At 43.2% G+C, this 21042-nt stretch overlaps 1 protein-coding gene across 4 annotated transcripts in view; it reads left to right on the forward strand.

Moving 5' to 3' along the window:
• Window positions 1-992: 992 nt before the first annotated feature.
• spred2a (sprouty related EVH1 domain containing 2a) overlaps window positions 993-21042 on the forward strand; it is a 31216-nt gene continuing 11166 nt past the window's right edge. For 2 of the 4 annotated variants that reach the window (XM_035778969.2, XM_035778970.2), the window contains exons 1-4: window positions 994-1395; window positions 16145-16322; window positions 16703-16871; window positions 17140-17204. In XM_035778969.2, the coding sequence (XP_035634862.1) occupies window positions 1370-1395; window positions 16145-16322; window positions 16703-16871; window positions 17140-17204 (438 nt within the window). In that variant the 5' untranslated portion in view covers window positions 994-1369. Of the gene's footprint in view, window positions 1396-16144; window positions 16323-16702; window positions 16926-17139; window positions 17205-21042 lie in introns of all 4 variants that reach the window. The other 2 variants (XM_035778967.2, XM_035778968.2) reach the window with 2 other exon arrangements.

Raw genomic sequence — 21042 nt, forward strand, 5'->3', positions numbered from 1 at the left:
AAAACCACCCGAGCCACTGCCTTTTTTCACCCTGTATCATCCAGAAGGTGAGGTCAGTACAGGTGCATCAAAGTTGGGACTGAGAGACTGAAAAATAGCTTATATCTCAAGACCATCAGATTAAACAGCCATCACTAACACAGTGAGACTGCTGCCTATATATAGACTTGAAATAATTTGCCACTTTAATAAATGGAACACTAGTCACTTTAATAATTGCCACTTTAATAATGTTTACATATCTTGCATTACTCATCTCATATGTATATACTGTATTTTATACCATCTATTGCATCTTGCCTATGCCGCTCTGTCATTGCTCATTCATATATTTATATGTACAGTATATATTCTTATTCCATTCCTTTTCTCAGATTTGTGTGTATTAGGTCGTTTTTGTGGAATTATTAGATTACCTGTTAGATATTACTGCACTGTAGGGAACTAAAAGCACAAGCATTTTGCTACACTCACAATAATATCTGCTAACCATGTGTATGTGACCAATACAATTTGATTTGATATTTTTTCTTTATTTCTTCTCATCACATATTGTGTCAGTGAACAACAGATGTGTTTGGCAAATCATTGATGATGGTGCGATGAAAAATATGTTGAATTCCAGTAACTTCAGCTGTTATGAATGCACGATAATCATGATTGAGGTATTCAGGTTACTCACTAGTTCATACATTGTCTACATTAGGTATCATTAACCCTGTGTCCACATCTTCATAATATACCAGCACTACTTGAAAATATAAATAGGAGGCACCTATCTATGATAAGTACAGGCCAAATTGTGATGTAAATGTAAAGTACTGAATGTGACCTTATTGTGCGAAACAGTAGAAATAGGGAAACACATACATCCTAATTTCGTATAGCCAAATAGTCCACTGCTAGCTTTGGACATCCCTAAAAATTCTATAAGATCTGCAGTCCTTCGGGTCTGACGTCATCGTTTCCGCAAGCCCCCCCTCTCCACTTCCAGAGTCGGCGGCATTGGCTTCTACCTACAGAATCCAACATGGAGTAACCAGAGATGGGGCTCGTACGGGGCCATCCTCACCGACATCAACGCACGATTTTAATTACCGCATTTCAGCATGGGGCGCGACGGGATTAAATCGGTGGAGGTATTCCAAAGGGATTTACTCTCTCGTGGATGCGCTCGAATAATTGTAGTAAAGTGCTGAGAGACGAAGAAGAGAAGCGAGAAATAACGCAAACAAACTGAAAAAACACTCGGAAAACTAAACTACGGCTGTTAGTGTGTGATCGAGGGGTTGGACGAGAAGGGAAAGATAAAATGAAGACACCACATTACGTACCCTCGGCGGGATATTATTGTAGGTGAAACGAAAAAATGACCGAGGAAACACACCCAGATGAGTGAGTAGCCTATAACGTTAGCTACTTCACAAAAGTAGTCTTAATTCTTATTTTGCATGTTATAAATTCTCGAATTATACCCATGTTATGCATGTCTGTTGATGGGATACTGAGATGGATGAGGAGAGTGGACCTAAAGTTTTTTCCCCCCGAAGTTGAGAATGCTTTGTTACAATGTAACGTTATAGTGGACAGGGGAGCGAGATGGTTAGGCCCCCTCGCCCTCCTGAACGACTACAGTCTTGAAAGAGGGGGGGACGAGGGGAGGGGTTGGATCGGAAACATTTTGTAATAGGTTTTACAGTGAATAGTTTCAACTGCACTTCATATCACCATGTGCCATGCAAATAACACGGTAGAATGTATAACATTGTATGTTGACCACAATGTAGACTATGTGATTGCACGGTCACGGAAAAAGTAGCTTTCGTTTGCATTGTTGGCGCTGTTGGCTAGAAAGTCTTTCTTTGTGGGGGATTGATATGCCATATCCGCCATTTCTTTTCGTGAATCGCTCTAATTTGCATACTGTCCTTCATTCATAAAAATACCAACGGCGAAGGCCGAGAGGGTGCGCGCCGCGTTGATAGAGTTTACACGAATATTTCATAGTTTTCTGAGTACGATCAAATATGAATGTCTAGTTGGAAAGATAATCCAGTTGATTCAGTCCAGTGCCGAATGATAGTCAACATTTCCGTCCTAAACTGTTTTATTTTCTTAAGTACCTTGTGCGTTACGTTAGGCTTTTTGGTTGGTTGTTACATTTTTTCTCCCTCTATTTCTAGGGGTCAACCCATTTTCACACATGCCATTTTCTCGTGTACAAGTTCATTCCATCTTACTTATATAGGCATACACACTTTTGCTTTTCAAAATAGATATCTTATTGTAGCCTACATATAGCTTCCTCAGTGAAGGAAGGAGGAGGACCATCCTATTCATTGAATTTCATAAAAATAGTGAAACATTAAAAAAAGTATCATTTTTAGATAAAACTATAGGTACTAAATATTTTCACATTTCACCAGATAACTGGGATGGACATCTGACATTTTTTTATTACTTTGAGTACTTGCATGATTGTTTTTCCAGTACTCAAATGAAGAAAAAAATAATATTTTTAGAACATTTATCTATATGCTTCCAACGCATAATTTATCATATCCATTACAAATAACACATCCTAATTGCTAAAATACCCCAGTCAATAAAAAAAGTGCAATTTTAAAGGATTTAATTGAAAAAGTAATTTCACCTGGTTATATTTTATCGTGGAACACAATGTTTAAAAAGTTAGTAGCCTCAGCAGTGGTTTTTGCTTGTAGAATCATATGGCTGTGCAATGGCATAGCCTTGTTTTTTCTCAGTGATTTTTTTTTTTTTTTACCAGGTTCAATTTTGTGAGTTGAAAGACCATTTTTTTTTGTGTTACAAACTCAAATCTGTCTTTTTTCAATATACATGCATTCGATTTAGTTGGCCTATGCTTAACGATTCTGATGAAAATATGCCATTTCTATTTATCAATCTGTTCATATTTTCAGTGTGGAACCTGTCGCTGTTTAGGGGGGTTATAGCATAGGCTAACCAATTCTAAATGGCACTAGCAGTTCGCAAAGTAGTGTCGTCACTAGTTGCCACAGTCATAAACCCCACCTATTTCTACAATTTCTCTTCTAATATTTTATTTAAACCAAGCCCTTAACCCTAACATTAACCACACTGCTAACCTTATGCCCAACCTTAAATTAAGCACGAAAAGCAAGTTTTTGTTTTAATAATGTTTTACAGTATAGCCAATTTTGACTTTGTGGTTGTGGTAACTAGTCACAACTGCAAAGTAGCCTGAGTGGAAATTAGACTGGACGCAATAATTCCAAAACAGCAGCTTGTTGTTGGAACACGTATTTCCTTCAGTCAACCAGTCCATTTTGAATTTGTGGATAAACTATCATCATTTGGCATGGAATGTAGCTTGTATATCCCATCAGTTAGATATGTTTTTTTTTTATAGGCATTTGTATTTCTAAAGACCTAGCGCGAGGTTGTGTGTGGCACACAGCATGCATGTGTAGAGGGAGCGGTCAGAAACGCAAGTGAGAGACCGTGGGAAAGGGAATTTAGGGAGAACCGTTTGTTACATTTTTTTTGTCATTTAGCAGACATTCTTATCCAGAGCGACTTAGTAGGCCTACATCATTTTTTATACTGGTCCCCTACGTGAATCGAACCGATAACGTTAGCATTGCAAGCACCATGCTCTACCAACTGAGCCACACGGGACCGCTTTGTTTAGTCTTTGTTGTGCCCCAGCAAATGCATATGTACAGAAGGAACACGAGTCAAAGCACATTAATGTTGTCTTCAAAGATGACCGAGTTTTGACCAAATATTTTTTACAGTATTTGAAAAACGTGATCTCCGATTAAAGATAGGTTTGATGTAAGTTCGAGTACTCGATTACTCATACCCATTCCTACCAAATAACTGATTAAAGCACACTGTTTGCAATGGTCTGCAGTAGCCTCAACAGCACCCTCTAGAGTAGCACCATGGTGTAGCCGGAGAACAGCTAGCTTCCGTCCTCCTCTGGGTACATTGACTTCAATACAAAACCTAGGAGGCTCATGGATCTCACAATCTTACATAGACTTATACAGTAACCCTAACCATAGCTATATCTTCTTGGAATTTTTCTTCTTAGTTTACCTTTCACTTACTTAGCTAATGTAGCCAATTTAGGCAGTATTGAATGTGTCACTTTTGATTACTCCATTTTGTCTCTCAACCTGTGCACCCACGGTATAAACTTGAATTTGTAGGCAAGGTTGTAGCAACCCCATGATGGGTATAAATTCAATGATCATGTAGTAGCCAAAACCTATTGATGTTACACTGAGCTGGGTGAATGGAATATGAATGACAGTCATCCATGCTGTAAGTTGAATTCTGAGAAAAGTGTGACGCTTTTTGCATTTCTGTCTTCTGTAACCTCTTTCGACGTCTCCAACATATTAGCCCAACAAATGATACAACCAATGATGCAATAGTCATCCCTAATATTAAACGGCACTGACCACCACTGGCCTACACGTTCTATAAGGCATATGTTTCTGGGTGTAGAGTACACTTTGGATGTATGGCAATAAAGGTTCTGTTGCTCATAGCTTTATGTCCTTTATCCTGCGTGTAGAGATTTGGCAATAGCCTACTCCTTCAGGTCATGGGTTATCTTTTCTTCTCATGATTTCTGGTACACTCACACCCCTATAGGTAAACACATGACTCGGATGGTAATGTAAAAGGAAATCTAATAGTTTGCGCTTGTGAAATGTTTATCCGAACTGAAAGTGCTAAAAGAAGCCGGTTACTTCAATCCATAACCGTTGGAGTTGACATTTCTTAAGCAATTGAACATGATTGAATGGTGGGAATGTTGGAACAAAGTGGCCGTGGCAACTTTTCATGTATGCACAAAAGGATACGTGGGATGCTCGAGTTCTCAAATGATATCACAGGTTTTAGTACCCTGAGCAACAGGCCAAAGTAGTTACACAACAGTGTTCCTGCAGATTCCAGCTACATACAGTACACAACTGTTAAAGACTGTTTTATTATATCTATCCAAATGGCTAATAGTGGTCCAGTTTTATTGGTCTAAGTGCAATAACTCAGCTGTACTATTCTAGACAGCAAGTTTGTGAGGTCTTGCCTTGCATTCCCCCAATCCATGTGCACGTCCCCCCCCCACCCACCTTGTTTCCGGAGGTTGGGTTGGCTAGTTGTATTGATCAGTGTAATGACGCCACAGAACCGGCAAACTCTGAGCTGTCAATAATGCCACTGAGAGGAGAAAATGACATTGAGGAAAGGTCACCACAACTCTCCCCAGCTTCCCAGCCCCATTACTGCCCTGGATCGATTTCATATCAACCCTCCCCTTCCATGAGCTGGGCCGGCAGGGTTCAGCTCAACAACGGCAAAATGAAGCAGAGACTAGATGAAACTATTGGAGCCAAATAATTGCTGTTAGTGGTGTCATTTTTCCCTCTACCGAAACGTTGTTTGAACGTCAACAAAGAGATACCTCATTGCCATAGGCTTATTGTCTATCACCAATGACATGAAGCTTGTCATTACACAAATAATACTGCACTAGACAGTCTCTGTCACTCTAAGGTCTCGATCCCGACTTAAACTGCTCAAACTTTGAGGGACTCAAAACGTGGTCAACCTGTACACTACAAAAACCATTGGGGCTTTTTGCCTAGTGATTGGGGAGTCACGGGGCAGAGATGGTGTTTGCCATTTGGGCTATAGGCCATGTGACATGTTTAATGGAAGATGGATTTCCTTTACTTCGGTTCAATAGTGGCATCGCACGGGTCCACATTCTGCCTCTATCGACTTCGCCACACAGACCCGCTCACGTTTCGGATATCTGTCGACAGGGGAGCGCATGTGAAAGCACCACACGAGGTCACAGTGCCCCCCCCCCCTGGTTTGGTTGACTTGGTTAAAGAGCATAGTCCCTCTCTTTGTGACGGCGAGGGGAACACATTCGCAATGTTTGGCAGTGACCAAGTGAAACAACATCTGCTCCATCTCTCTGCTGATAGGGAAACGGAGATCTGACCATTTTGTATGGGGGTGATGTCATAAGCATGTGTGGAGTTTTCATTAGTTTTCTCCTGTGTCTGTGGACCACCTGAGGCAACAGTGTGTTCGAACGGCTAAACCTGTACGTCCAGCCGATGGGCCTTTGGCGTAATGTTTGCTTTAGCAGTGTCACCCATTGCTGGTGAACGGTTTGACATCATGACTAGTTTAGCAGATATTAGATTTGGGCATGTAAAAGGAAGTTCAGTTTACTGTCGCAAAGAACTAGTTATATTCCTAGTTTTTCCTTTGCCAATGTACAGTACATTTGCCCCAATGGAGGTTTAAAAAGACTCTCCAAAAAATCACACATGACAAAGACTCAAGACACTTCTGTTGGAAGTGTAGTCTACAACTTCAAGACGCAAACTTATGCAGTAGGAAATGGTCACTAACATACTCTGTCTTGATGCCCCAAACTACCAACAGGTTTCTTAGCTAATAGATGATTGGATTGTATGTGATTGTGTGCGTGTTGTGTGTTTTGGGGGTTTATAAGCAGGCGAGGTAAGATCACACCAAGCCTTATCACATCGTTTTCTTATCAGCGAAAGGGTGCAGAGGCTGGAACAATTTCAGCAGATTATTGTTTTATTTTTTACCCCTGTGAGGCAGTTTGTTTTTATTTTATTTATTTTGGCAGTAGGTTTGGCAATGTGGTTATGGAACAGCTGCTCAAGTAACATTTACGTCCAGAATTGTAACACTCTTTCTGTATGCAACATTTAAAAGTGCCGTCGAACTACAGTACCAGTCAAGTTTGGACACCTACTTATTCAAGGGTTTTTCTTTTATTTGTACTATTTCTCCGCATTGTAGAATAATAGGGAAGACATCAAAGCTATGAAGTAACATATATGGAATCATGTAGTAAAGAAGTATCTCCTGTTCCGTAGTGGTGGTGGTGGTGGTGGTGGTGTGTGTCTGGGGTATATTAATAAAGTGTGTTGTTGCACTCAGTCTGTAGTGCCACCACTAGGCATGTGGTCTGTAGCCACAGATTACATGCCTCTCATTTTCTGTCCAATTTCAGCTGCCAGCCATACTGTGACATCTTCATTCTGAATTTGGTATACCTTTCATATAAAGGTCCCCGTAAATACTAGAGCATACTATACCAATCGGAGATGTGTAGGGAGAGGAATGTTGGATAGTAAAGGGGAGAAATTGCGGAGTAGATATTGGAGAACAGTTGACGTGGGGTCACACATGCATATGTATTTATGTTAAGAATAAAAAGATGAACACTGCGTTTTATTATAGATGTAGTTCGCCAACCTTATGCCCAGTCCACTGTGTGTGTGTGTGTGTGTGTGTGTGTGTGTGTGTGTGTGTGTGTGTGTGTGTGTGTGTGTGTGTGTGTGTGTGTGTGTGTACACAAACAAACACTACCGTTCAAAAGTTTGGGGTAACTTAAAAATGTCCTTGTTTTTGAAAGAAAAACACTTTTTTTGTCCATTTAAAATAACATCAAATTGATCAGAACTACAGTGTTGACATTGTTAATGTTGTAAATGACTATTGTAGCTGGAAATGGCTGAGCACCGCCTACAACTGTTGTTCTGATTAATGAAGCAATAAAACTGTCCTTTAGACTAGTTGAGTATCTGGAGCATCAGCATTTCTGGGTTTGATTACAAGCTCAAAATGTCCACAAACAAAGCACTTTCTTCAAAAACTTGTCTATTCTTGTTCTGAGAAATAAAGGCCATTCCATGCGAGACATTGCCAAGAAACTGAAGATCTCATACAATGCTGTGTACTACTCCCTTCACAGGACAGCGCAAACTGGTATAAACAGAATAGAAAGAGTGGGAGGCCCCGGTGCACAACTGAGCAAGAGGACAAGTACATTAGTGTCTAGTTTGAGAAACACATGCCACAAGTCCTCAACTGGCAGCTTCATTAAATAGTACCCGCAAAACACCTGTCTCAACGTCAACCGTGAAGAGGCGACTCCGGAATGCTGGCCTTCTAGGCAGAGTTGCAAAGAAAAAGCCACATCTCAGACTGGCCATTAAAAAGAAAAGATTAAGATGGGCAAAATAACACAGACACTGGACAGAGGAACTAGAAGGCCAGCATCTGAGTCGCCTCTTCACTGTTAATGTTGAGACTGGTGTTTTGCTAGTGTTTTCTCTCTTTGCTTATTTGAGCTGTTCTTGCCATAATATGGACTTAGAGCTATTTGGCAAAATACAATTTTCTGTATACCACCCCTACCTTGTCATAACACAACTGATTGGCTCAAAAGCATTAATTAAGAAGGAAAGAAATTCCACAAAGTAACTTTTAATAAGGCACACCTGCTAATTGAAATTAAATTCATTACAGGTGACAACCTCATGAAGCTGGTTGAGATAATGCCAAGCGTGTGCAAAGCTGTCATCAAGGCAAACGGTGACTATTTTGAAGAATCTCAAATCTAAATATATTTTATGTTTAACACTTTTTGGTTACTACATGATTCCATATTTGTTATTTCATAGTTTTGATGTCTTCACTATTATTCTACAATGTAGAAAATAGTAAAAAAATAAAGAAAAACCCTTGAATGAGTAGGTGTGTCCAAACTTGACTTACCAGCCCAATTTTCTTCCGCGCAAACAGGAAAACCCAGCACGAACGCACTCTTCCTTTTCCAATCTGAGCCATATTAACAGCGCTCTGACCTAATGAGAATGGGTGGGCACCAAGGGTGGTCAATCATACACTACATGGCCAAAAGTATGTGGTCACCCCTTCAAATGAGTGGATTCTGCTGTTTCAGCCACACATGTTCCTCAGCGTTGTATACAATTGAGCATGCAGCCATGCAATCTCCATAAACAAACACTGGCAGTAGAATGGTCCGTACTGAAGAGCCCAGTGACTTTCAACGTGGCACTGTCATAGGATGCCAACCTTCCAACAAGTCAGTTCGTAAAATTTCTGCCCTACTAGAGCTGCGCCGGTCAGCTGTAATTGTTGTTATTGTGAAGTGGAAACTCCTTGGAGCAACAACGGCTCAGACGTGAAGTGGTAAGCCACACAAGCTCACAGAGCGGGACTGAAGTGGTGAAGCGCGTAACGCGTTAAAATCGTCTGTCTTCAGTTGCAACACTCACTACCGAGTTCCAGAATGCCTCTGGAATCAATGTCGGCACAAGAATTGTTCGTCATAAAATGTGTTTCCATGGCCGAGCAGCCGCACACAAGCCTAAGAACACCATGAGCAATGCCAAGCATCAGCTTGTAAAGCTTGCCACATTTGGACTCTGGAGCCGTGGAAATGTGTTCTCTGGAGTGATGAATCACGCTTCACCATCTGGCAGTCTGACAGAGAAATCTGGGTTTGGCGGATGCCAGAAGAACACCACCTGCCCCAATGCATAGTGCCAAGTATAAAGTTTGGTGGAGGAGGAATAATGTTCTGGGGCTGTTTTTCATGGTTCGGGCTAGGCCTCTTAGTTCCACTGAAGGGAAATCTTAACGCTACAGCATACAATGACTTTCTAGATGATTCTGTGCTTTCAACTTTATAGCAGCAGTTTGAGGTAGACCCTTTTCCTGTTTCAGCATGACAATGCCCCGATGCACAAAGTGAGGTCCGTACAGAAATGGTTTGTCGCGATCGTTGTGGAAGAACGTGTCTGGCCTGCACAGAGCCCTGACCTCAACTCCATCAAACACCTTTAGGATGAATTGATTGCGAGCCAAGCCTAATTGCCCAACATCAGTGTGCCGACCTCACGAATGCTTTTGTGGCTGAATGGAAGCGAATACCAGCAGCAATGTTCCAACATCTAGGGGAAAGCCTTCCCAGAAGAGTGGAGGCTGTTATAGCAGCAAAGGGGGGACCAACTCCATATTAATGCCCATGATTCTGGGATGAAATGTGTTTCAGGTGGGGCTAGTGCCCCTCTCCTCGAACCACCCCTAACTGAAATGAATTGGGAGGGGCATGAATAGACAGCACGGCTAAGCGGAGGAGATGCAGTGTGTCTGAATAGGGTCAGATTAATGCATTTGGGGCACCTACACTAAGCCAAAAATAATATTTTTTTTAGGGAAAATAAAAAAAAATGTGTGTGGGGGGCAACTTCATGCATTTCAACACATTTTGCCATGGGGCAGAAAAATTAGCAGTTTTATGCTATTCTACACATTTTGTCATTGGGTAGAGAGGGAAATGTACATTTTTGAAGCAGATTTTCTGTAACTCTCCACATTTTGCCGTAGTATATGAACACGTCATAAGCAATCTGGGGGGCCTCCGACTTCCTAGGGAATCGACCTGTTGAATATTGGGGGGGGGACATTAACATACAATAACTACGTTCATTTCAGTGGGACTGGCCTATTTTGGGTTAGAATGTGAATATGTAGGCCTTAACCCTACTTGTTTGATAGAATCATTTGTCCCTATCAAAAATCAACCATCATGTACAGTTGACTATGAACTTCTGAGCCTTGATGGACCCATTGCTGCTTTGCTTTGCCTGGTTCATCAAGTAAGTAGTTCATCAAGGAAAGTATCCCATGACTTTAACGTTGTTAGTGGCCAGCTCCTTGTACAAAATCCTCTTATATTCTGAGCCGTGGATGACATCACCCCAGGTCTTTTACACCTACCCGTGGGTTGGGTTTGTACATTGTAAACCTTTGACCTCCTTTCATGAGCCTGACAAAGTTAGGACACCGGGCGCACACTCCTGATAAGGAGTCCAGTCAGAGCTGAGTAATATTCAACCCACATATTCTTTAGACCTGCACGCTAGCGAGAGCCATGAAATGTACATGTTCTTTGCTCGCTGCTGTACACAATGTGCACAAACCTTTTGCTGATAGGCGAGTTGTTCCAGTTGCTTCAAATTCCATTTGGACTCCTGTGTGTGAGAATAAGCTGGTTTGGAATGGATGGAACCCCCCTGTTGTGTTTGGGTAGTGGTGGGCTTCTTAGGCCATGTTTCTCCCTCCTTGACGGATGAGGATGGAGTGTGCTGTGTGCCTCTGCCGGCGAATGCGGAATGGCTGCCGGGAGATGACTCATGCTCAACTCACACACACACACTCTACACTCTCTCGCTCCGTCTCTCTCTCTCTCTCACACACACACACACACACACACACACACACACACACACACACACACACACACACACACACACACACACACACACACACACAAGCGCCATCTGCTTGTCAAGGAGACTGAATCATACTGTACGTGGGGAAGCACTTTTGAGCCAACAGCCTGGAAGTCAGGCACGGCCGCTGCTGCTTTCACCATGGTCAGGCTGGTGATTGGGATGTTGTGTCGTTTCGCACACCGCGACCGTCTGCCGATGGAGACCATGAGGAATTTGTGACCGTGGCCACGGGATGTAGGAGAGATGTCCGATTATAAAAGGCAAGCCGCCCGGGTATTGTATTTCTGCTGCTTCCCTGGTTTATGTTAGCCGTGTCTTTTCTGTGTCTACTCTGCAATGTCCTCCTCCTCGCTCATATTCTGTGTGTCTGTTGCTGGAGGGGCTGCTGCTCGTGACTACTGCGTGGTTAGGATAAGGTTTTGTTTTGGCTGTGGCGGAGTAGGTTAGATGAGCGGAGCAATGCTGCCACCTTTTACAGAGGAGAGCTGGTGTTTCGGTAACGCCGGGGGACTCTCTCTGGCTCGTGCTCGCAGGTCTTTAGACGTGTAATCATAGAGTACATTCGCTGGCACTCTGCGAGATTGTTCTGAATCATCCATGTAGGCTCCGTGTTCATGGGTCTCAGGGAGACTGATCGTCAGCCTTGTTTGAAAAGACTGGCTTTATTCAGCCATTTCTTCCTTCCTTTACCCGGTTTATTGGTCAAAACTCTAAATGAATATTCATTGTGTTTGGAAGTGCCGCCAGGTTATCTGGGATAATCATATCGTGTGTGTGTGTGACAGAGAGAAGATGTGGGAGAGAGAGAGGGGTGACCTCTGCAGTGGGAGAGGAATTACTCCCCCTCTTTAGTATGTACTATCATGGCCGCTACATTCCAGGGGTGTCAACAAAACCCGAGCTTATCGCGCTCTGGGGGTGGGTGGGCTGTGGAGTCATCATCCCTCATATGATCTGAAATACTGCCTGTCCGTCAGGATTTGACAAAACCGTTTCCATGTCTAGTGACTCACACCCAAGTCATATGCACCTGTGTATTTGTCTGGGATTTTATATATAAAGGATTGCTGCTGATGAATTCATTTGTAGCCCTTTTGCAGTTATGCTTTTAGCCAGGTGTCCTTATTGCTCTGGTGTGCATTTCTCATGCGTCTTGGCATGGTAGGTACATGTCTCTGAGTTGGACCTAGCTTGTCTGAGGGTGTATGTGTGGGAGTGTTAGTGGAGGTGTACCATCACCCATGCTCTCTTCAAATGCCAGATGGACAGTTAGTTTACCATGTTAAAAGCCATGGGCACATATACATCTTTCAACTGCTATGGATGGAAGATTCCTGACTAATATATTGTCCAAATCGTTAAATCTGGGGTAGTGTCATGCATATAATTGTGCTGTACCCATGGTATAGCAATGCTGATTCTTACATGACTAGACTTGCCTCAGTATCCCCTTTTGAATGTCCCCGTTGACTAGAAAGACAAATGTAATGAATTGGACTTGTTTATTTACGTGTGTCCTGGGTGTGCATGACTAGTAGTGCAAGGGTGAGATTAGGGAAGTGACCGTTTGGGGGTGGGGGGGGACAATGGAGATTTAGACGGCCATGACTTTTTTGTAAAGCTGCGTCTTTGTGTTCATATCTGGTGTCGGGCAGCCGCTTGAATAACTGATATTTGGTGCCTTTTTCAGCAACTTGACAATATCGTTTTAAATACTATAAATAATAAATATTGTCATGCAAAGCCATACCACTGCTAATGGGCGTTCTTCTTTAAAAGCTGTGTTAATTGGTGCTAGTTTGTGTCCGTTCAAATATGGCAGAAGGTGAGGGGGTGATGCAGAGTCCGTTCGCGGACCAATTTCACAGCGCAGATGTATGTGTGACTCATCATTTTCAGGGGGGGTTTTTTGTTCACAAAAATGGGTTTAGTCCTGTGGCTGAATGCAAATATGTAGGTTTCATTTATATCAACCATTTTGTTTTGTTTGCACTGCAAAGCAGATTCACGATTGTGACCTCATGTCACCTCATGTTTCAGCATGATAATCCACAACCCCATGTTGCAAGGATCTGTACACAATTCCCGTAAGCTGAAAATGTCCCAGCTATTCCATGTCCTGCATAGTCACCAGACATGTCACCCATTGAGCATGTTTGGGATGCTCTGGACTGACCAGTATGACAGCATGTTCCAGTTCCCGACCAATATCCAGCAACTTCGCACAGCCATTGAAGAGGACTTGAGACAGCATTCCACAACAGCCTGATCAACTCTATGCAAAGTAGATGTGTCGTGCTGCATGAGGCAAATAGTGGTCACACCAGATGTTCACTGGTTTTCTGATCCACGCCCCTACTTTACATTTTTATTTTATTTTTAAGAATACAGTATCTGTTACCAACAGATGCATATCTGTATTCCAGGTCATGTGATATCCATAGATTAGGGCCTAATTAATTTATTTCAGTTGACTGATTTCCTTATATGAACTATAACTCAGTAAAATCTTTGAAATTGTTGCATTTATATTTTTGTTAAAATATAAACACGACATGCAACAGTTTTTGTGAGTTACAGTTCATATAAGGAAATCAAGTCAATTTAATTACATTTATTAGGCCCTAATCTATGGATTAAACATTAATCGTCAGGGGTGCTGCCATGGGTGGGCCTGGGAGGGCATAGGACCCACCACTTTTGAACCAAGCCTGTCAGAATTAGTTTGCCCCACAAAAGGGCTTTATTACAGACAGAAATACTCATCAGCTTCATCAGCTGTCTGGGTGGCTGGACACAGACGATCCCGCAGGTGAAGAAGTCAAATGTGGAGGTCCTGGGCTGGCATGGTTACAAGTGGTCTGTGGTTGTGAAGCCGGTTGGACGTACTGCCAAATTCTCTAAAACAATGTTCGAGGTGGCTTATGGTAGAGAAATGAATATTCAATTCTCTACCAGCTCTGGTGGACATTCCTGCAGTCAGCATTCTAATTGTACGTTCTCTCAATTTGAGACATCTGTGGTGTTGTGTGACAAAACTGCACATTTTAGAGTGGCCTTTTTATTGTCCCCAGCACAAGGGGCACCTGTGTAATGATCTTGCTGTTTAATCCGCTTCTTGATATGCCACAGTTGCCAGATGGATGGATTATCTTGGCAAAGGAGAAATGATCACATAACAGCAACGTAAACAAATTTGTGCACAGAATTTGAGAGAAAAAAGCTTTTTGTGTATAGTCAGATCTTTTGTTTCAGCTCATGAAACCTGCAGCCAACACTTTGTGTTGTGCATATATACAGTCAAAAGTTTGGACATCTACTCATTCCAGGTTTTTCTTTATTTTCACTATCTTCTACATTGTAGAATAATAGTGAAGACATCAAAACTATGAAATGACGTAGTAACCAAAAAAGTGTTAAACAAATCAAAATATATTTGAGATTCTTCAAAGTAGCCACCCTTTGCCTTGATGACAGCTTTGCACACTCTTGGCTTTCTCTCAACCAGCTTCACGAGGTCGTCACCTGGAATACATTTCAATTAACAGGTGTGCCTTGTTAAGTTTAATTTGGGGAATTTCTTTCCTTAATGCGTTTGAGACAATTAGTCGTGATAAGATAGGAGTGATATACAGAAGACAGCCCTATTTGATATAAGACCAAGTCCATATTATAGCAAGAACAGCTCAAATAAGCAAAGAGAAATTACAGTCCATCGTCACTTTAAGGCATGAAGGTCAGTCAATCCGGAAGTTTTCTCAGCCGTTTTCTTCAAGTGCAGTCGCAGGAAAGGAATACCCAGAGTTACCTCTGCTGCAGAGGATAAGTTCATTAGAGTTATCCGCCTCAGAAATTGCAGCCCAAAGAAATGCTTCAGAGTTCAAGTAACAGACACATCTCAACATCAACTGTTCAGAGGAGACTGCGTGAATCAGGCCTTCGTGGTTAAATTGCTGCAAAGAAACCACTACTAAAGGACACCAATAAGAAGAGACTTGCTCGGGCCAAAACATGAGCAATGGACATAAGACCAGTGGAAATCTGTCCTTTGGTCTGATGAGTCCAAATGTAAGATTTTTGATTCCAACCGCCGTGTCTTTGTGAGATGCAGAGTAGGTGAACTGATGATCTCAGCATGTGTGGTTCCCCCCGTGAAGCATGGAGGTGGTGGTGTGGGGGTGGTTTGCTGGTGACACTGTCAGTGATTCATTTAGAATTCAAGGCACACTTAACCAGCATGGCTACCACAATATTCTGCAGCCATATGCCATCCCATCTGGTTTGTGCTTAGTGGGACTGTCATTTGTTTTTCAACAGGACAATTACCCAACACCTCCAGGCTGTGTAAGGGCTATTTGGCCAAGAAGGATAGTGATGGAGTGCTGCATCAGATGACCTGGCCTCCACAATCACCTGACCTCAACCCAATTGAGATGGTTTGGGATGAATTGGACCGCAGAGTGAAGGAAAAGCAGCCAACAAGTGCTCAGCATATATGGGAACTCCTTTTAAGACTGTTGGAAAAATTCCTCATGAAGCTGGTTGAGAGAATGCCAGGAGTGTCAAGAATGCCAAGGCACAGGGTGGCTAATCTAAAATATATTTGGATTTGTTTAACACATTTTTTTGGTTACTGCACGATTCCATATGTTACACTTAATTTCTTTGATGTCGTCAATGTTATTCTATAATGTAGAAGAAAGTAAAAATAAAACCTTTGAATGACTAGGTGTGTCAGCTTTTGACTGCCACGTGTATATATATATATATATATTGTGTATATATATATTGTGTATATATATATTGTGTATATACGCATGCATATATTGTGTATATACGCATGCATATATTGTGTATATACACATGCATGCATCTACATGTATATAAAAGCACCTGCGCTACAACCTCATTGCTAATTGACTAACCCCCACTTTCCCCCTCTCTCAACCATACAGTGACAGCTACATTGTGCGCGTCAAAGCGGTGGTCATGACCCGGGACGACTCGAGTGGCGGCTGGCTGGCCCAGGACGGTGGATGCCTCAGCCGTGTGGGCGTGTGCAAGGTGCTGTCGGCCGAGCTGCTGGGCCGAAGCAGCTTCCTCATCCACGGCGAGCGCCTCAAAGACAAACAGGTAAAGCCCCTGCTAGCACTCAGACCCAAATCCTGAATCGTTACAGTAACAATTCGCTCACTAGCTTCCAAAGTAAGAAGAAGTGTCGTTGGTAACGTGGTATCAAATCCTGTCCAGGGAAGATAAGGATTGATTCTGTCACACGCATTTAGAATGTATTCACAAATCCTTCATTGTCACCAATTAATGTTTTTCTTGTTACCCAAATGTGTTTTGTCAGATATCGATCCTCAGCTGTTTCCCTTCTGTTTCTCTTTCTATTCCTTTATAGATAATTCAGGTAGTAGAAATCAGTGTGGGCTTGTAAGGAGGCTTGCACTTTCAGCATAGTTTGTTAGGAGCATTGTTTATAGTCCATTCAAACGTGTGCCGCCTCCCAGGTGATTCTGGAATGCTTCCTGAAGAGGGATCTGGTGTACACCAAGGCCACGCCCACATTTCACCACTGGAAAGTGGACAACAAGAAGTGTGGCTTGACGTTCCAGAGCCCGGCCGACGCACGTGCCTTCGACCGTGGGGTCAGGAAAGCCATGGAGGACCTGACGGAAGGTACGGGAGGGGAAGGCGAAGACTATGAGGGCTGTATCTCAATGCTCTTGAATGGTATACATCCCTTTCTTTTATAGCCACTGATTGCTGAAAGAGGTGGATAGGCAACCACCATATTGGTTTAACTTATCAAATGCGTTTAGATTATCATATCAAGAAAAGGAATATGCTTGATGCTATGGGAATGTGGAAGTCCAACTAAAGTGGTTCAGCCTCCTGCGCTTCAGGTTACTCACTATTGGCTTGTTCTGCCATCTTTGTTTTCCAGGATCTACCACCTCTTCTTCGACCATCCAGAATGAGGCCGAGTTGGGTGACGACGATGTTTTCACCGTGAGTCCCTCCCCGTGTTCCTCTATTGTAGTTTCTAACACCAGCAAGTTCAGGGACATAGTAATACTTGAGAGAATCCAAGTTTGTCTGTTTTGGTTAGGGTCAGGTTTCTAGTCCCACCCAAAACTCTGGGCTTCATATCAATAGAGATGGTATGTTTCCCATCTATGATCATGGCTGTCCACTTGCATGTTGGACTCCATATTGTTTCTGTCTGCAGGATCACCTCTAGTCTGTGCTTGGTCGGGCTTCTCTCTCGCCTTCACTTATAGTCCCTTTTTTGAAGTGCGTGTGAAGATTTCAGTTATTTTAGTTTGGCCCAGTTCGGGAAGAGATGGTCCTTTGTTTTTGAGCAGGAGATGGCTGGTGTGATAGTAACAGGCGGCTGGTGGGGTGGAGGGAGGGAGGGAGGGAGGGTAGGAGGAGGGGTGAGGGTTAGGTATCCTGTAGTGTTTTGACCAGACTCCGCCACCGCTTGGCATTTGGTTTGTCTCCGTTACAGGAGATGAGGAGCAGCAGGCAGGGGTCGCGAGGTCTCTTCCTGCCCACCCCCCTTCCCTCCCTCTCCCCTTCCCTCCTCCCTTCCCTCCCCCCCTCCCCCCACTCCCCTTCCCTCCTCCCTCCTCCCACTGACCCTCCTCTAAAACTATCATTAGCAGCTGCTTCCTAGCAAACTGCCTCTGTGATTTAACACCATGGGAGGGGGGGGGGGCTGAGAGAAGGGAACGCCTTGTGTTGTCTCTCTCTCTTCCCTCATGTCTGGAGAGAGCTTGGGGTTTTTGGCCGCCGGCCCTCTTGGAAGAGGGGAGTGTGTGTGTGTGTGTGTGTGTGTGTGTGTGTGTGTGTGTGTGTGCGCATGGATGCTTCCTTCAGCTGTGTTTTGACTTGCCTCCGTTGTGGATTTCTGCAGATGGATGTTTTTGTTAGCAATTGTGGATGTTCAAAGAGCACATTTCTGAAGCAAACATCTAAATAACTTCATTTAAAATGCTCGAGGTGATTAAACATGCTAATTTACTTGAGTGCAGAAGCTGTGAAAGGGCATGTTCCTAGCATAGTTCAGTATCCCCAAGCTACCAGCTTCGACACATTAGACAATATGGGTCACTTCCATCTCTTTGAGAACAAGAAGGCCCTCAAACTCTTAATTCTCCACATTACTGACAATGTTATGATCCGAAACGGCTCTTTGTCAGGTCAAACTAACAATCTGAGTCATTTCCCAAAATATACACGTTTCATGTCACATGACCATTATGCGCTTGATGCATGTTGGGTGTGGAAACAATTCAATTCACTTTTGTGCACAATCAATCATAATTAATCACAGAGGAACATATGGTCATAAAGGATTATCTACATATGGGTTCAAGTTAACCAAGGCAACAGTAAAAAAAATATTGTTGGAATACCCGCCAATATGACCATTACGCGCAAGAGGCACGCTGGCCGTAGATGTAATTCCAGTGACCTATTTCAAAAACAACTTGTGTTGGGAACATTAAGTACTTACAGAATCTAATACACTGCTCCAAAAAATAAAGGGAACACTAAAATAACACATCCTAGATCTGAATGAATGAAAAATTCTTAATCAATACTTTTTTTCTTTACATAATTGAATGTACTGACAACAAAATCACAGAAATTATCAATGGAAATCAAATGTATCAACCCATGGAGGTCTGGATTTGGAGTCACACTCAAAATTAAAGTGGAAAACCACACTACAGGCTGATCCAACTTTGATGTACGTGCCTGTATGACCTCCCTACAACGCCTGGGCATGCTCCTGATGAGGTGGCGGATGGTCTCCTGAGGGATCTCCTCCCAGACCTGGACTAAAGCATCCGCCAACTCCTGGACAGTCTGTGGTGCAATGTGGCGTTGGTGGATGGAGCGAGACATGATGTCCCAGATGTGCTTAATTGGATTCAGGTCTGGGGAACGGGCGGGCCAGTCCATAGCATCAATGCCTTCCTCTTGCAGGAACTGCTGACACACTCCAGCCACATGAGGTCTAGCATTGTCTTGCATTAGGAGGAACTGAGGGCCAACCACACCAGCATATGGTCTCACAAGGGGTCTGAGGATCTCATCTCGGGTACCTAATGGCAGTCAGGCTACCTCTGGCGAGCACATGGAGGGCTGTGCGGCCCCCCAAAGAAATGCCACCCCACACCATGACTGACCCACCGCCAAACCGGTCATGCTGGAGGATGTTGCAGGCAGCAGAGCGTTCTCCACGGCGTCTCCAGACTGTCACGTCTGTCACATGTGCTCAGTGTGAACCTGCTTTCATCTGTGAAGAGCACAGGGTGCCAGTGTCGAATTTGCCAATCTTGGTGTTCTCTGGCAAATGCCAAACATCCTGCACGGTGTTGGGCTGTAAGCACAACCCCCACCTGTGGACATCAGGCCCTCATACCACCCTCATGGAGTCTGTTTCTGACCGTTTGAGCAGACACATGCACATTTGTGGCCTGCTGGAGGTCATTTTACAGGGCTCTTGCAGTGCTCCTCCTGCTCCTCCTTGCACAAAGCCAGAGGTAGCGGTCCTGCTGCTGTGTTGTTTCCCTCCTATGGCCTCCTCCACGTCTCCTGATGTACTGGCCTGTCTCCTGGTAGCGCCTCCATGCTCTGGACACTACGCTGACAGACACAGCAAACCTTCTTGCCACAGCTCGCATTGATGTGCCATCCTGGATGAGCTGCACTACCTGAGCCACTTGTGTGGGTTGTAGACTCTGTCTCATGCTACCACTAGAGTGAAAGCACTGCCAGCATTCAAAAGTGACCAAAACATCAGCCAGGAAGCATAGGAACTGAGAAGTGGTCTGTGGTAACCACCTGCAGAACCACTCCTTTATTGGGGGTGTCTTGCTAATTGCCTATAATTTCCACCTGTTGTCTATTCCATTTGCACAACAGCATGTGACATTTATTGTCAATCAGTGTTGCTTCCTAAGTGGACAGTTTGATTTCACAGAAGTGTGATTGACTTGGAGTTACATTGTGTTGTTTAAGTGTTCCCTTTGTTTTTTTGAGCAGTGTATATACAGTGTATTCAGAAAGTATTCAAACCCCTTGAGTGTTTCCATATTTTGTTACGTTACAACCTTATTCTAAAATGGATTCAATTGTTTTTCCCCCTCACCAATCTACGCACAATACCCCGTAATGACAAGACCAAAACAGGTTTTTATTTATTTTTGCTAATTTGTTATTAAAAACTATCACATTTACATAAGTATTCAGACCCCTTTACTCAGTACTTTCTTGAAGCACCTTTGGCAGCAAATACAGCCTGGAGTCTTCTTGGGTATGGCGCTACAAGGTTGACACACTTGTATTTGAGGACGTTCTCCCATTCTCTGCAGATCCTCTCAAGCTCTGTCAGGTTGGATGGGAAGCCTCTCTGCACAGCTATTTTCAGGTCTCTCCAGAGATCGGGTTCAAGTTCGGGCTCTAACTGGGCCACTCAAAGGCATTCAGAGACTCGTCCCGAAGCTAGTCCTGCGTTGTCTTGGCTGAGCTTAAGGTCATTGTCCTGTTGGAAGGTTTCTAAAAACCTGTTTTGTCATTATGGGGTATTATGTGTAGATTGAGGGGGGGGGAGTAATTTAATACATTTTAGAATACGGCTGTAATGTAACAATGTGGAAAAAGTGAAGGGGTCTGAATACTTTCCAAATGCACTGTAGATAAATGTGCAATTTTTTTTCCCAAGTGCCTTGTGTTCTAAAAATATATATTTTCCATACGAGTACCCAAAGAAATCATGCGAGTACAGTCCAAACATTTCAAATACCCAGAGCTAGCTAGAATGTGGCCACCT

The sequence above is a fragment of the Oncorhynchus keta genome, chromosome 10 (assembly GCF_023373465.1).
Source record: "Oncorhynchus keta strain PuntledgeMale-10-30-2019 chromosome 10, Oket_V2, whole genome shotgun sequence".
Taxonomy (NCBI): Eukaryota; Metazoa; Chordata; class Actinopteri; order Salmoniformes; family Salmonidae; genus Oncorhynchus; species Oncorhynchus keta.